This window comes from Manihot esculenta, chromosome 12 (assembly GCF_001659605.2).
Source record: "Manihot esculenta cultivar AM560-2 chromosome 12, M.esculenta_v8, whole genome shotgun sequence".
NCBI lineage: Eukaryota > Viridiplantae > Streptophyta > Magnoliopsida > Malpighiales > Euphorbiaceae > Manihot > Manihot esculenta.
The window spans coordinates 3,573,684-3,590,329 of record NC_035172.2 but is presented as its reverse complement, the minus strand read 5'-3'; the positions used below and the strand labels follow the sequence as shown (position 1 = coordinate 3,590,329).

The window sequence follows — 16,646 nt, the reverse complement described above, 5'->3', positions numbered from 1 at the left end:
GAGAGACGAGGTGGAGCCGCCCGAGGTTCTAGCGAACTATAATACCCGAGGGTCCGGTCCTGGTTAGCAATTGTAATCAATTCAGTTGCGACGAGGACGTCGTAAATTTAGCGGGACCGAGTGTAACGGTCAGCTGCTTTCGCTGCGGCAGAAACTGTCCCACATCGAAAAATTATAGAAAATTGGAATTGTATATAATAGCGAACTATAATACCCGAGGGTCTGGTCCTGGTTAGCAATTGTAATCAATTCAGTTGCGACGAGGACGTCGTAAATTTAGCGGGACCGAGTGTAACGGTCAGCTGCTTTCGCTGCGGCAGAAACTGTCCCACATCGAAAAATTATAGAAAATTGGAATTGTATATAATAGCTAGCACGAAACTACTAAATAACTTGGATTAACCATTTTGGCCAAGTGGAAAGTGGGCCCCAAAGTTATTTGGGCCCGGTTGTTTCAAGAATAGCGCAGACTTGCCGTTTGACCAGTTGTTTGCCCAAACAAACTGGGCAAACAAATTCTGCGGGACAGGCAGATTGACAAACAGTGCCAAACCGGCTGTTTATCTAAACAGTCGGGCAAATAGATTTTGCGACAGAATGCAACAAAAAAGCGGGAAAACTGAAAATTCAAACTTTTAAAAGTCTATCCTATCCCAAATACTCAAAGACAACTCAGTAACGCACAAGGACAACTCAGCACACTATCTCGCCTATCAAGGAAGCCAAACCTCATGAAGATTCAATTGCTATCAAGGAATTCAACTCCAAATAGGAAAAGATCTCTATCAAATCAAGGAAACTTAGGGCTGCACATTCAAATATAAATAGAGAGCCAAACCAGCAACAAAGGAAGTTCTTCTCTTCGGGAATCGACACACCAGCAGCCGTGCACCTCCAAGCAGCCGCCCAGCCGGCCCTTTTTCTCCTTCTTCTTGCTTTCGTTCTTTGATTTTAATGTCAGTTTCAGCTATGAGTGGCTGAAACCCTCTTTCTAGTTGAAGATTGGGTGAAACTTCAGTTTGTTAATGGATTGGGAGATCTGAACATATTATGTTATTCTTTTATTTATCAATATTTATGTAATTTCATGCTTAATTCTATTGTTGTTTTGTTGTTTAGATCAATAGGGCCCGTTGATTCTTGATTGCAAAGTGATAATTTGTTAGTTTGAGTAGTTTGAAGTCTGTAATTGCTTAAATTATTCAAGCACAAGTAACTCTTGGTGTAAAAACCAAGGAGATTGCATAATCTAGCAAGATCACCATACGTTTGGGTAGCTAGAATTAGGTCTCTCTATTTCTTAATGCAATTAACAGTTGTATGATTCTAAAGCCCCAAGGACGTTCCTTGGCAACTTGTTCATTAGGGATTAATTAAAGAACGTTTCCTAGTCAATCTATGCTCAAGGAGGGATATGGTGGTGAGAAGCGTCTTCCACCCCCATAACTAATTTATTGAGTCAAATAAAAGAATCTATGTGTCAATGATCAATCCCAACAACTGAAGTAGATCCAATTCTTCAACTGGGCCTTTCTCATTATTGAATTTCTTTACTTTAATTATTTGCTTTACTTAATTGCTTTTAATTTCAGTTTAAGATATCAACCTTCAAAAATCTCCCTTTTATTGGTTTTCAGTTTATTTACTTGGTCTTTGATAAGAAAAATAGGTGAGTATCAATTCCATGTGGATTCGATCCTTTTGCCACTATCTACAGTTATAAAATTGTGGATAACCAAAAAGGTTATTTTTGATCGGCCTCGACAACCGCACAGTCAACAGGGTACAAAATCTAAAACTTTATACACTACTGCAGGGTGTTCAGACATGGTTGTTGCGGTTGACAGTACATCGAGTTCAAGTATATGGCACAACAGGCTTGGACACATGAGCTAGAAAGGGATGAAGATGCTAGCTTCGAAAGGGTATTTGCAAGGGTTGAAATCTGCTGATATGGGTCTATGTGAGAGTTGCATTCTGAGAAAGCAGAAACGGGTCAGTTTTACAAAGGTTATTAAAGAACCAAAGGCAAAACGATTAGAACTAGTACATATAGACGTGTGGGGGCCATCCCCAGTTTCCTCTCTCGGTGGTTCAAGATACTATGCTACCTTCATTGATGACTTTAGTAAGAAGGTATGGGTTTACTTTTTGAAACACAAATCAGATGTGTTTGCCACTTTTAAGAGATGGAAGGTTGAAGTTGATAATCAGACTAGGTTGAAGATCAAATGTATAAGGTCTGATAATGGAGGAGAGTATGATCATATAGAATTCAAGAAGTTCTGTGCTGATGAGGGAATCAGTTACACCAAAGAAGTTCCTGGCAAGGCAAGACAGAATAGGATTGTTGAAAGGATGAATAGAACATTGAATGAGCAAGCAAGAAGCATAAGACTACATGCTGGGCTGCCAAAAATGTTTTGGGTAGATGCAATGAGCACAACAACATATTTGATAAACAGAGGACCTTCAGTTCCTTTGGGTTTCAAGATTCCAGAAAAAGTTTGGTCGGTTAAGGAGGTCAAGGTTACTCACATGCAAAGGCTTTGAAGTGTTATGAGGTTCTTGGTAAGGAACACAAGGTGTGCAAACTCAATAGGAGTTTGTATGGGTTGAAGCAGGCTCCAAGATAGTGGTATAAGAAGTTTGACTTTTTCATGTGTAGAAATGGTTTTCACAAGAGTGAAAAGGATCAGTGTTGTTATATTAAGAAGTCTACTAATTTTTTGTTATTTTACTCTTGTATGCGAATGATATGTTAATTGCAGGGTAAGTATGGAGGAGATCAAAAATCTTAAGGGGAGATTGTCATTAGAGTTTGAAATGAAAAATTTTGGGTGCAGCAAAATAGATTCTAGGGATGAGGATTTTCCGAGATAGGTCTACTGGAGTTCTTTGTTCCAAGAGTAATACATTGAGAAGGTGTTGTCTAGGTTCAGAGTTGATAATACTAAGTCCAATAGCATACCTTTCGCTAACTATCTCAAATTGTTAAAGGAGCAATCACCCAAGACAGCTATGGAGCGTGATCATATGGCAAAAGTACCTTATGCTTCTGCAGTTGGGAGTTTGATGTATGTTATTTTCTGCACTAGACCTGATATAGCACATGTAGAGGGAGCTATGAGCAGATATATGTCAGATACAGGGAAAGAGCATTGGGAAGTTGTGAAGTGGCTTCTGAGATACTTGAAAGGAACAACTAGTATATCACTTTATTATGGGAATGACAAGGTAGTATTAGAAGGTTTTATTGATGTTGATCTTAGTGGAGATGTGGATACAAGCAAAAGCACATCTGGATATGTCTACACTATAGATGGGACAACAGTGAGCTGGATGTCTAAACTTCAAAAGTGTGTCTCTATGTCATCTACAGAGGTTGAATATATTACAATTGCTGAAACTGGTAAGGAAATGATATGGTTGATTGATTATTTGAAAGAGTTAAACAAGAAGTAGCTTGATAAGGTTCTTTTCACTGATAGTCAGAGTGCTATACAGTTGGTGAAGAATCCAGCGTATCACTTTAGAACAAAACACATCCGACGTAGGTACTATTTCACATGCAGTCTGGGGGAAGAAGGTGAGATGCGTTTGAAGAAAATTGAAGGCACTAAGAATCTGACAAACATGTTGACTAAACGTGTTGATGCTAGGAAGCTGGGTTGTGCAAGGCTTCAGTTGGTTTTCTACAGTAGTATGTAGTATGGAAGATGTTTCCAGCCAGGTGTTTTTATTGGATATATTGGCATGTAGGATGAAAATGGTTAGGTTGACTGAATTAGTTTCCAAGTGGGAGATTTGTTAAGATATAAAGTCTAATAATATATTATGGACTGTATACAAGGTGGGCATTCGGGGCAGAGCTCTGAGAGTGATTTTTTTTAGGGCTATTTTGTCTTTTTATATTTTCCCTGAGCATATAACTATATAATATTATGTAATATTCTCTTAGTGTATTCCATTCGAAAACTTACAGATAAATAAGAAAATTCTAGTCGCCATTGACGTAACCAAATTGTTGAACTACATTAAATCTGTGTTTATTTTTTTTCATACTTATTTTAAATTGTGTGATTGTTCAATTCTTAACACTCAATACGCTCCTCTCACGCTCAATACTAAACTGGAGTGTAAAATACTTCGCATTTATTGGGGCTACTGGATGTGAGACTTTGATACCACGTTGAATTTGGTCAGATCTAATACCCAAAAACCAGCTCAAGGAAGGGGAATACCCAAAACCTTTATAAGTGACACGTTATCCTATTTCAAACCAACCAAATCAGTTGTAATCCAGGGTACAAAGTCTTACAGACAAAAAATTCAGCCGTCTTTATGCTTGACAAAATGCATTATGCCAATTAAAAAGTCGAGGAGAAATTTTTACATTTTGAAAATTCATACATACATCTTAGCCGTATGCAATTCACGCATCTTCCTAATAATGCACTTGCCACAACCAAGTGATAAGAAATTAACAATGGCAGCTTGTATCAAGTGATAATGTAATAAAAGTACAAACAGCTTAGCCAGTACTCGGCAATCAAAAGGCCCTTAACTTGATAGCGGTACCTTTCGTCCACGTCGGCTTCGGTCCACTCTCTGAAGCCCCCTTTGCTGTATGACATGCAGTTCAGACAACTCTTAACGGGTAATGCTGCATAACTGTTTCCAACAAGTATGTGAATGTTTTTCCATCTATGGATCATCATCATAAGGAACATCTGGGGCGTATGCTGAGGGAAGAATCAAGATAGGCCTTCCATTATGTTGAAATTCGGCAAGTACGGAGGCGTAAGTTTGTTGACAGTCCCACATATTCCCAGTCAAGTCCAAACTCTGAAGGTTACCTAAGTCATAGCAAGTGTAATGTAGTTTCAGACCAAAGCATTCATTTTATATAGCATTTTCCTTTATTTTCCATTTTACATAATATCAAGGGTTATTTGCGTAGTGCAAAAGTATAATAACTACTTTTGTACCATATGACTTTCTATAGAAAGTACACTACACTTACTTACCAAACGTTCGAAGTTTCGCCCATTTAAATTACAAGTTAATTATAGTGTTCCTTGTAATACCAGATAAACAAGTAATATGACTAAAAAATTCAAAGATCGCTTCTGGTTGGAGGTGAATACCTTTTGCAGCCTTTAGAGCAGAGCATATTATGGTCAAGGTTTCTTCAGGCATGAGATTATAAGATGCATTAACTACAACAAGATCTGGAGCTGATGACATGAGCTTGGACAAAAATCTTGCAGTTTCAAGCCCACCACGATTTTTGCTGGACAAAAGCAATTAATTTGTCAATTGTCTAGAATCAAATTGAAAAACCAGCTAAGGAAAAGAAATCAGGAAATTAGTTCAAACCTTATGTTGATCTTGACAAGCTTCAATTCTACCGTCATTCCTTTTTGCAGTTCGAGAAAACCAGCTGAACCCAGTCCAATGCCTCCAATATTAAGTTCAGTAATAGATGTGGCCAAAAACTTTCCCAAAGATCCAGCTACTAGACTAGAAGACAGTAACTTTATAGCCAAACTCCTCTCAAGAAAGAAACACAAACAATAAAGTGCAACTTCAATGACAGCATTAGGCAAACCAACCTGCCAAGGCCATTATCTGCAAGTGTGAGAGAGCGCAAAGGTCTTTTCAGGGTTGAAAGGGTGTCTAAAAGTTGAGTCACTCCATTCCAAGAAAGCTCACAGTCCTCTAAATTCAGCACTGCCAATGGACTGCATCTTTCTGGAGCCTCAACAAAATAGGGGATCAGGCATCTGCAAAACTAAACTTATATTTCAAAACTTTAACTTACTACATTGAAAAATAGACAGGAAAAGGGGATATCAACCAACCTGATTCCTTCATCCTCAATGGGATTGTCACTTAAATCCAGAACCTCCAAATTAGGCATTAAAAAAAGTGCATTCCGAAGACTCTCCACATCGTACTTATGAAGATTATTTCCCCTGAAACAAGATAAGGATTTCCACAATATATGAAACACTCCATGCGCGATGTTATAGATGATGGCTTCGTAAATCAATATATATCCGTTGTGCCCTAAATTGAAAGGTGGAGGAAAATTACCACAAGCACTTAATGTCCTACAAGCTAAAACTAGAATTAGTTTATTAAAAAATAGTTGATAAACAGAAAGAAAGCCTGTATATAATGTCATACGACCATACCTTAAATTAAGCTCATGCAATGATTGCAAAGACTTGAAAGTCCCCAAAGATGATGGGAGCCTGCTTGAGGATCCCCTGTTGAAATTAGAGAGCCATCCTGCTATCTGTGAAATTTGGTTAGAAAGATCAATTGTTGGAAATCTCATAATAGTATAACAAACAATAATAAATCGAAGAGAAAGGTATCACTCACGCTGTTGTCTGAAAGGTCAAGGGTGGATATGCTAGAGGAAGCATTGATAAGGATAGTAAAAAGCATCTGTGCAAAGTATCGGTCTAGGTTGTTGTCACAAAATCTTAATGAACACAAGGACCTGGAAATAAAATGGTTTAGAAGAAAGAGAAGGAACTCTTTTTGAGATTCACTAATAGGTAAAAACTACTAAAAGAGCAATATACTAGCGTTTCCAGTTCTTGCCTGCAAATTATTTGATTTATATTGGTTTAAGAGGACTAAATTTTCAAGAATAAATTCCCGCTATAAGAGATACCATGCATTGACAGAACATTTTAGCACTCAAAGACTAACACGGAAAATTATAAGGATGAATGAATTTGTTCTTTTGGCAGTTGTGCTAAAACTTTTTGGGATTTTTCCATTACATTTTTACCCCAACTGCTAACAAGCTGACAATGAAGTATTTATCAGTTGATGAGCACCTTAAAAGCAGTCAGCCAAAAAATTTTAAACGAAACATAGACATAGTAAGAAGCAGATTATAAACATCAATAAGTTGAAAGAATGATGTACCTTCCTGAAGAAAGAAATGATACAAAGGATTGAGGAAAGGAAACTGCATTGTTTTCAAGGAAGTTTGATGTCCTGATTGAGAAGTTCTGTATGATATGTGTCTCTTTCCCTTTTATTTCCAGACAACCACATATTGCATTGACAAAAGTTGATGAAAGCTTGCAGTGAATAAATTCAAGTGATGTCAATGTTTCAATGTTTTGAATTAGCAATTGGCATAATCCATCAACCTGTTAATTATGAATTATAATCAGTTATGTAGAATTCATCCTCCATATAAACAACATAATTGACAACATTGCCCTGGACGTCCCAGCCATCTTCTGAAAATGAATGTTTTCTATTTTTCATAATGTAGAATTATAAGAGCATATGACGATCTTCATAAATGATATATTGATATAATGTTATATGGTTGCACCAAGAGACTGCATTCCAATCGATGAGACAGTTTGGAAAAAATAACCAATAATAATGGATGAGACAGAGATAGGGCAATCAAGAAAGACATCTAGGTTCACTGAGAAACCCATTGTTGCAACTCCTTATATGTTCAGGTTCTTCCCTCATTCTGCCTTTTAAGTTCAATTTGCTGTTTCAGAGGTTTGAATGATCTTAGTTACAGATATAAAGTTATCTGTTTTGCAATCTTTCTTCCGGAATGCAAGCCTACCACAATATCCCAGAACAAAGCTGAAGAACTAAGCATACATGTTCTTTGGATCTGATCCATCGCAGTGCTAAACTTTGCAGTTTGCTGTTCCTCAGTAATTTCTGCAACGGAAAAGAAGCACTTAATATCAGGCCACTTATAATTCTTGTACAATGCAAATGTACTAAAAACAACTAGTACAAGATGAACGGAAGTGAATGTACAAGAATGCAACGATACAGAAGCTGAAAGAAAGAAAAGAAAACTTTCAAGCACATTCAGAAGAGCTAATTGACAGTAAAATGCAAAATAAGAATCAAGCTGAAGTCTTGAACCTTGTTGCATTCATGGAACTACATCTAGGGGCACAAAAGGTTGATATCAAGATTTGCACCCAGAAAAACCTAGGAATACAAAGATTAGTGGGTTTAATGAGCAATAATAGTGATGACCGCCGGGCTTCACGCGTCTAGGTAGGAGGCTGGGACCGCGAAGGCTGCCCCAGTCCAAAACCTAGGAAGCCTTCCTGTCGAGCCGGTCCGACTTCTTCGGCCCAGACACAGTCTCAAAGAGCAGAACGGGTCACTCACAAGCCCAGGTACACCAACCATGAGCTCAGCCCAATGACGTGACATGTGGAGGACAGTAGGCCCAGTCACTTCGCAGCCCTGCCTGCATGCGTGCCGGGAGAATTAAATGGCCGCCTGGCTTGGAGAGGACATCTGACGCCATTCATACGCACAAACCTGTCCATCAGAGACAGGTGGTACTGTAGTAGGAAGGCCGTTAGGCATCGCTAGCAGACAAAGGGAAAAATAATAAAAGGGGAGGGACACCCTCCTCTCCAGCTAAGCTTACACAACCATTGTAAACCCTATTCTCTGGATCTCAGGACATTAAATGGCATTACCATGCCTTGCAAAGCTCTGAAACCCCTTCCATAGAGGTGACAGAAAACATTCCAAGTTACAAAAAAATCACATATCTTTTAGAGAGATTCAAATTACCAACTTTCAGCTTGCATGAATGGCAACAGATGCCATAATGCATATGCCACTAAATCCACATAAAACAACATATTTCAGCCGATATAGATAATAAAACTTGAAGTCAAAGTAAATGATGATTTATAAACATACACAAGTTTCTGCAACGCAAAGTACATTTGGAAGTCTCAGAAATCTGCATAAAGAAAAATATATGTGTGAGTACCTAAAACCTGGAAAAAATAAATAAATACCCATAAACGACATGCTAAAGAAATTAAGATTTTATGTTAAACAATACGAGTAAATGTTGGATAATAGAAAAAAAGGAAGAAGCAAGTGGGAGCAATCCCACATCGAAAAAGAGAAAGAAAAATGGATGGTTTATAAGTTAGATGGAGTCCAATTCAAAATGCCTAAGGGAATTTTGGAAAAGGCCACCACATTAAACTCAATTAAGCCTTATTTTGGGCCATCACTCTCACCGCATGCAAATTTGGACCCGACCCGTCAGAAATTCCAACATAGTATCGGAGCCAATGGCCTCATGGTCCATGAAGATCCAAGGTCCAAGAAAAATTCCTGGCGGGTTGGACTGGCAATTACGGGCCAGACCCATAAGAATATTGAATATTGAGGCCCAAGATCTGAAATCCAAGAATGAAGGCTCAATGAAGAAGACTCAAGCATATTGAAGACTGAGGCCTCTGAGACTCAAAGAACACAAGCTTAGGATAAGCAAAAATGAAAGCAAGTCACACCTGGGCCCGGTGACGATGCATATACTCAACATATAATTTAATTAAATATTTGGTCAAATGAGATATGAATATTATTTATTTCAGCAATTTTATGGACTCTATACAGAAATGCAAAGGATAGCAAAAATAAGCCAAAATCAAAGAGAAAAGATGTTGATTATGTGCAGTGGCTAAACAGACTTGACCGAAGGCTTGCCTAAGTCTCTGAGCAAGCCTTGGAACAACAGCAGAAGCACATCTGATGTGAAAAAATTGGAATTCTCCAATTTAAAGCACTTAAATCAGTCCAGATTTCACGGGATTCCTCTCCTAAAAGATCAGAAAACCTCTGTTCTCTCTAGGAAACAAATTAAAATTATTATTTCACTAAAGATACTCAAATCAAACTTTTTAAAGAGAAATTTTAAGAGGATTTCTCTAAGATTTTGTTATTTAAGCACCCTTTTTGACACAAGCAGCAACGACATCCTCTCCTCTTGGCTGAATTTGTTTCTTCTTTTTGTGTTTTCTTAGAGTCATGTGTAGCTAATCTCTTAATTCTAGTTGAAAATAGATTGAAGTTTAAGTTTTTTCATGAATTGTAAAATCTAAACTTTATTGTTCATCTTTATTCTTCTAATATTTATGTAATTTTAATTATTATTATTATTATTGTTGCTTTATTGATTGATCAATAGGGTCCGTTATTCATATTTTCAAGTTAATATATTGTTAGTTTGAATGCTTAAGTCCATAATTGCTTGGCTTATTTAATAATAGGTAATGATTAGTGTAACCCATCGAGGAAATTGCACAATCTAGCTTAATCTCACTACGCAGTTTGGTTTGTTGGTTAAAATTTGATCTCTTTAATTCTTAAAACGGTTAATAAATTAAATCCAATAAACGTTCTTTGGGTTATTTGTTAAATAGGGTTAATTAGCGAACATTTCTTAATTAATTTACACCTACGGAGAGATTAGTTGTGAGGAGCGTCTTTCACGACTAGAACCAATTAATTGAAATAAATAAAGATATTTTTGCTTCAATAATTCTCACAATTGAAATAGATCCTATTCTTCAACTAGAATTTGTTTGCATTTATTTTCTCTCAAGTCTTCTATTGCTTTCTTTAATTATCTTGTTTTTACTTTAGTTTCACCCTTCAAAATCCACCCTTTTACTTTTATGATTTGTTTTTCTAGTTATTGATTGGAGACTTTTAATATCAATTTCTTGTGAATTCGATCTTATTCACCTATACGCAATTTATATTTGTTGAATTCTGATAGGTTATTTTTTGTAATTTTGACATCCATCACCAGGCCAGTTGGACTTGAAGGATAGTGTTGGAGAATAGAAAAAGGAAGAAGCAAGTGGAAGCAATCCCACATCAAAAAAACAAATAAAAATGGATGGTCTATAAGTTAGGTGGAGCCCAATTCAAAATGTCTAAGGGCATTTTGGAGAAGGATACCACATCAAGTTAAATTAAGCCCGTCTTGGGATCCAACACTCTGACTTGGACCGGACCCGTCAGAACTTCTAACAGTAAAATTAGTATATTTCACTTGCCAAAAATTTTTTAAAATGAAACAATTTTAGCATGTAAAAAGTCAAATAAGAAAAGGAAACCTAATTCTTCATACTGACAAACTATTGAATACATATATGCTTTCCAATTAATCTTCTATGATACAAAAGAAACTAGGCCTATGCTTTCATGATGTAAAAACTCAACATAAGATGTTACCTAGCATAGTGCCCAAATTGTTCGAAGTGGTAAGATAACATTGAATAGATTGAATGATTCAAGTGTCCTCCGCAACCAATGCATATCATTATATTGTCTGCATGAAACAAATTGTTAAAAGTTAATCAAGGCTCCAGGAAAATGAAGAATGTGAAATGGCATGTTACATCTAAGACCTTGACAAACAATACTTCAGGAGAAAATTCCTGTTCTACAGCTGTAGATAATTTTAACTCATGAAATAATGACATTTGCACAAAAAGAAAAAAGGATTTTCAAATATATATTTAATTTATCTTATACAAAAAAGGTCACTCCATTATAATATTCTAAGATGATAACAGAATCCCATTGCACTAAGGAACCAAGAAGCAGTGTGCTCAACAATTAAGGTTGATTTTAGAAGTGATCATTTACACCGTTTGTCTAATGCTTATCATCAAATTTGTCACGAAATATTTATAGAATGCATTCTTTAAATTATCATAAAATGATTAATAATTAACATTAAAATAGCATACATTACCTGAAACTTTCATCTTCCCAATGCATCCGTCAAATGAGGGGATAGATGCTAATGCTGCAGCTTCATCGAGGCAACTGTCTTTCAGGTTAATATAATAAAACTACAAATTAACAAAAGTGGAAACAAAGGGGAAGCATGCAATTCATTCAATAATGTACTTTTGCAAATGTGTTTGCCAATAGATCTGCTGCCAGTTAACTGGCTCAGGATGGTCAACAAGCTGAGGCCAGCGCTGCTTAAATAACAGCTTCCATGCTTTACTGAAGTTACCACTTCTGTCAAAGAAACCAGCAGTACTCTTAGAATACTCCTTCTTCAAACTTCTTGATTTTAAAAGATGAACAAATAGACAGACACTTGATTACCTTCCACGCTTAGTTCCAATTTCCGGGCAACCATCAGTACACTCATAATCATCCCAGTTCTTATAAGGCCTGCCCAAAACAGCAATCCAAGAGCATAGAGCATAAATAACTCCATTTGCAAAAATCCCAATAAGAAAGTAGCAATACCAATAACAATACAAGCAAAAAATTTCAGCCTTTAGCCATTTATTCTCAATCAAAAGTACCAAAACAGTAATGCATGCATAATTAGCTTACATTTCTGCTTCTAACTTGTGCAAAGCCAAGGGAGGTAATTCTGTGACCAAGCTATCAAATATATGGGAAGGAAGCTCATATATATCAGGCAAAACATCATCTCCTGCAATTAATGAAAGTACTGAAATCAATAAGTTGTGCAGGAATCCAACTTTCCTAGTATTATAACGCATGGAACAAAAAAAACAAAAGACAAAAGAGAAAATTGAAGCAATTAAAAATACCCCAAAGGAGCTGTCTTTTTATTGCCTCCATGCCCAGAGACATTAAAGATGGAACTTCTGCCATTTCTCGAGCTTATAATTTGGGTACAAGGATGTAAAATGAAAAGAATACTAGCAGTTTTTCTGGGTTGGGAGTTTTGAGCCAATTAGGGCGTGGTGAAACAATGGAAAAAATCGTCTTCTGCTGCAATTCAAACGTACGGCCAGGGAAACCCGGTCTTAAACGACATGTCGCAGGAAGGGGTGGGCCAGTTTAGTTGTTTGGTAGGTCTACAGACGACATGTCGTAGCATGAGGAACTCAATTGGTCACCTTATTGGATTTAAAATCAAATGGAATGAATTAAAAATTAAAATTTTAATATACATAAAAATTATAATTTTAGTAAAAATTTATTTAAATTAAATCGATCTGATTTAATTTAATTTGATTGGTTGAGTTTTTAAATAAATTTTTTATTTTTTAATTTTATTTTTAGTATTTTAAAATTTAAAATTAAAATATTTCAATATTAATTATAGTTTAATTTCTATATTATTAAAAATAATATATTATTATTCTTAATCGGATGGTTTTGATTTGATTTTATTAATTTTTTATTAAAATAATTAAAATTTTTAAAATAAAAATTAAATTAAAAAATAAAATAAATTAAAATTTTAAATTAATTCAATTTAATCGATTTTTCAATTTAAATATAATAAAATTACACTCAGTTTAACTTGATATTAAGTATATCCAAGTAAATCTGAGAGATTTTAAATTTTATTCCATAATTTTTAATCTCATTTCAAAAAAATATATATAATAAGACTTAATCACTGCTCACTTATTTAAATTTTTATCAGTTTCATGCATAAAAATAATATATTATTAAAATTATATAAAATAAAATATATTGATAAAATTATTGAAAATTAACTTAATTAAATTTTTATTTAGCACATATTTAGAAACAAATTATATTGAAATCACAATTTTAAATTAACTTAAAATATATCAAGTCAAGGGCGCATAAATTCAATTTTAACTCGATATTTGGAAAATGTTGGATGTATTTTAGAAGGCCGAGAGCATGAGATTAATACTAATGTGAAAATAAGGAAAAAAAAATAAAAAAAGCAGATAAAAGACTTTTGTTTTAAAAAAAAAAGGACTTTTTGTAATAGATTCTACCTTAATAAATAATAAGAATTTTTAATTACTAATAGGGGAAAAAATATCATTATGACTTTTAGTAAACACAACAGATCTTTCGTAATTTTTATAATATATCTTAAAATATAGAATTAAAAATATGTATTAAAATATAATAATATTAACAAATATATTTGTATAAAAATTTAAAATAAATGGTTTAGATTGTGTTTTTTTTTTTAATTTTATTTTAAAAGGTTTATATTTTATGGGTTTATATTTTATTCGTTCATTAATCCTTGCATAATTTGACAATATGTAAAAAGAAAATAGGAGATGATTGATATTTAGAAATAGTCACTTCGACATTCAAATTACTAATACTTTTAGGTGGGCAAATGAAATGATAAGTTAGGGTAAATAGGATGAGTAATCCAATGCTATTTTGATATATTAGATTATTGTACTTTTATATGATAATAAAATTGGATTAATTAACGATCTTTTTTGAGAATAAGTTTATATCGATTGGTGAATAAATTGAAATTCTGTAGATTATCCGGTAACAAACTATTCTTGAAGATTTTCTCAAGGAGTCTAATACTTAACCATACTTCTCTCTATATGTTTATTTAATTAAATAATTATTAAAATTAAAATTAAGAGCGAAGACCGAAAATAATTACATATAGGTAAATTTTACTTTTTTTTTAATTATGTAAGAGTAGTATAAACAACATGTAAAATAAGTTAACAAAAAAGAAAGTAATAGTAGAAATGTAAAGCAGCATATGTTTAATCACTTGCTTAAGTACGTTATAGAAAATTCTTATACACCATATACGTATAAACATCGAGTACGTATAAGAAATTTTTATTATTTTATTAATATGTATATATAGGCGTAATTAAAAGGGAGTTTTCAAGGCAACTCAACGAAAGGAAAGATATAGATATATATGTACAAAGAGATAATTAATGAAAGGTTTAGAGGTTGGCATCTAAGGCCATAATGGTGCTGAGATTCATGGGGTTCATGTACTTGGTGGATGCAGTCATAAGCTGCTGCACAATGATCCTATTAGCCCTTTCTGTTGGATGGAAAGAATCCCAGAACACATACTCATTCCTGTTTGAGCACAAGCTAGAAAATACAGTGCAAGTTCCTATCCCATTGTATAGCCCTTGTCCGCAACAGGCTACCTTTGATGTAACAAATCCTGTTCCAAACATGCAACATGCTATTATACTACGAGAAATACTAAAATCAGATCAAAAATATAAAATTTGCAGTTAAAAATTTATATATTTGAATCTAAGATTTCTCAAACTTGATGAATCTCCTTTAATATTAGAACTAACCCCTTCTGGGTGGTTGAGAACTATTTTGATTATATCTTGCAAATAGCTTGAGTGGTAAAGGGTTGGGTTTTCTGATCGATTTAATAAGAAAATTGCAGTACTATTTTGATTCTATCTAATAATAGATAATATCGAACTGATTATTGAAATTTATGACAACTTCAAATCTTAAATAAAAGGGTGTATGAGCTGCTAACTTAGTGGCTTATGCATAGAATCCTTCTTGTAATTACCAAGTTGATATGAATTCATTAGGGTTAGGTGATGTTAGGTGCTTCATAATTATAAGCAAAATAACATAATTAAAGAGAGCTGTGATGAGTCTAAACAAACCAAATTCCTGAGGCTTGATGATAATGTCCATGTTCATATCAAAAGCATTTGCAGCAATAAAAGTATCAGAGCCTATTTCCTTGTTGAGTCCAAGTAGCATTTGAAACAGCTCATTGTTGAACATCGCAGTAGCTCTTTGTGGCTCTGCTACACATTCCCCGTTCTTGCTCAAAGAGTAGGCTAGCTCAGCTGGAACACAACCCAGTGGTCCAATCCCTGTCACCAGCACCCTTCTGGCTCCCAAATCATGCAGCTTCTGCATTAATTACAATGGAGTTTTTAGGTAGTTTAACTGTCGAACTAAGTAGCCGAAGTGGCCTCTGGACAAAATACACGGAACCCATGTCCTAGATCATTCAAATGGTCACTTACCATGAGAATTTTCTGATACTCTGAGACCAGATAACGGCAATAATCAGGGAGCGAATATTGTTGCCTTCTCAATGAAATTGTAGGCAAGAAATAGTTGTTGATGAAATCATTTCCTCCTAGTGTTATAAGGACTAGTGCATTCTTCACTAGCTGCTGTGCTTGGGCTGCTCCGATCATTTCACCAACTCTTTGCTGGTACTCGTGGAATAATTCGAGTTGCCTAGAGATCTTTAGTATGTTGACCTGCATATTAATTTCACATTTGCAACACTAAAAAGAGGCTAATTATTGCCAAAACAACATCATGTAGTGCAGTTTGCTTAAGGCTATAGGCTTACAAATTGAATTCCAGTGTCATTGAGGATTCCAATTCCGGCAGAAGCAAAGTTGGCGCCATTCAGTAGTTTCTGGCCATTGAGCTCAGGATTCAAGTAAGGCAACGTTGGCTCCAACCGCATTGACTCACCTGAGTATACATAATAGTTTTGAACAGTTATATATATATATAAGTACCCATTGACGAGTAAATTGAAGAAGAGAAACCTACTGATAATATCAGGGAAGTTCAAGCCATTGGAGAAGCGACCGGTTGGCTGGTGAGTGAAGGGGAAATCAATACCGAAAGGCGGATAATCAGCACGAGCAGTGGTGGCTAGGTAGTTGTTATTGCCACTGTCGACGAGAGAATCACCGAACACAAAGAAAGCACGCTGAGAAGCTGCCTCTGCTGCCTGAGATGAAACTATGACCACTGCAGTCAATAAGGCAACAGCCATATGAACTAACTTTGAGCTTGACATGGAAACGTCTCTCCAAAAGCTGTAGGTGCAGCCTACAACTTCTTAATGGGGAGGTTGGGATTAGATTTAGATGCTGTCTTATATATAGGATGTGATTATCTCTCTGTTCCTTAATTTATTTCTTTTGCTTGGGCATTTTAATTATTAAGAATAAACTTAATGGTAAAAATAAATAGAAACTAACGAATTTATTTTTAATTAATAG

The 16,646-nt window shown here is 35.0% G+C and overlaps 2 protein-coding genes across 6 annotated transcripts; both read right to left on the bottom strand.

The window, feature by feature from the left end:
* Window positions 1-4,232: 4,232 nt before the first annotated feature.
* On the bottom strand, window positions 4,233-12,631 carry LOC110628466. Of its 5 annotated transcripts, none has more exons than XM_021775124.2 (16): window positions 12,438-12,625; window positions 12,214-12,316; window positions 11,977-12,045; window positions 11,770-11,886; window positions 11,612-11,685; window positions 11,086-11,182; window positions 8,746-8,788; window positions 7,666-7,728; window positions 6,955-7,184; window positions 6,397-6,517; window positions 6,204-6,307; window positions 5,868-6,119; window positions 5,619-5,789; window positions 5,383-5,526; window positions 5,151-5,296; window positions 4,233-4,859 (listed from the first exon to the last, which is right to left on the bottom strand). In XM_021775124.2, exons 1-16 carry the CDS (start codon window positions 12,499-12,501, stop codon window positions 4,708-4,710), a joined length of 1,950 nt encoding a protein of 649 aa, XP_021630816.1. In that variant the 5' UTR covers window positions 12,502-12,625; the 3' UTR covers window positions 4,233-4,707. The 5 variants fall into 5 exon arrangements, with proteins under 5 accessions (XP_021630816.1, XP_021630817.1, XP_043804839.1 ...); XM_021775125.2 differs by having other exon boundaries at window positions 5,868-5,981; window positions 12,438-12,624; XM_043948904.1 differs by lacking the exon at window positions 7,666-7,728 and having other exon boundaries at window positions 12,438-12,626.
* A 1,856-nt stretch (window positions 12,632-14,487) lies between these two features.
* On the bottom strand, window positions 14,488-16,477 carry LOC110628865 (GDSL esterase/lipase At4g28780). The gene is made up of 5 exons (XM_021775689.2): window positions 16,189-16,477; window positions 15,980-16,107; window positions 15,642-15,884; window positions 15,270-15,525; window positions 14,488-14,794 (listed from the first exon to the last, which is right to left on the bottom strand). The coding sequence occupies exons 1-5, from the start codon at window positions 16,439-16,441 to the stop codon at window positions 14,562-14,564; spliced, it is 1,113 nt and encodes a 370-aa protein (XP_021631381.2). The 5' UTR covers window positions 16,442-16,477; the 3' UTR covers window positions 14,488-14,561.
* Between the last annotated feature and the right edge of the window lie 169 nt (window positions 16,478-16,646).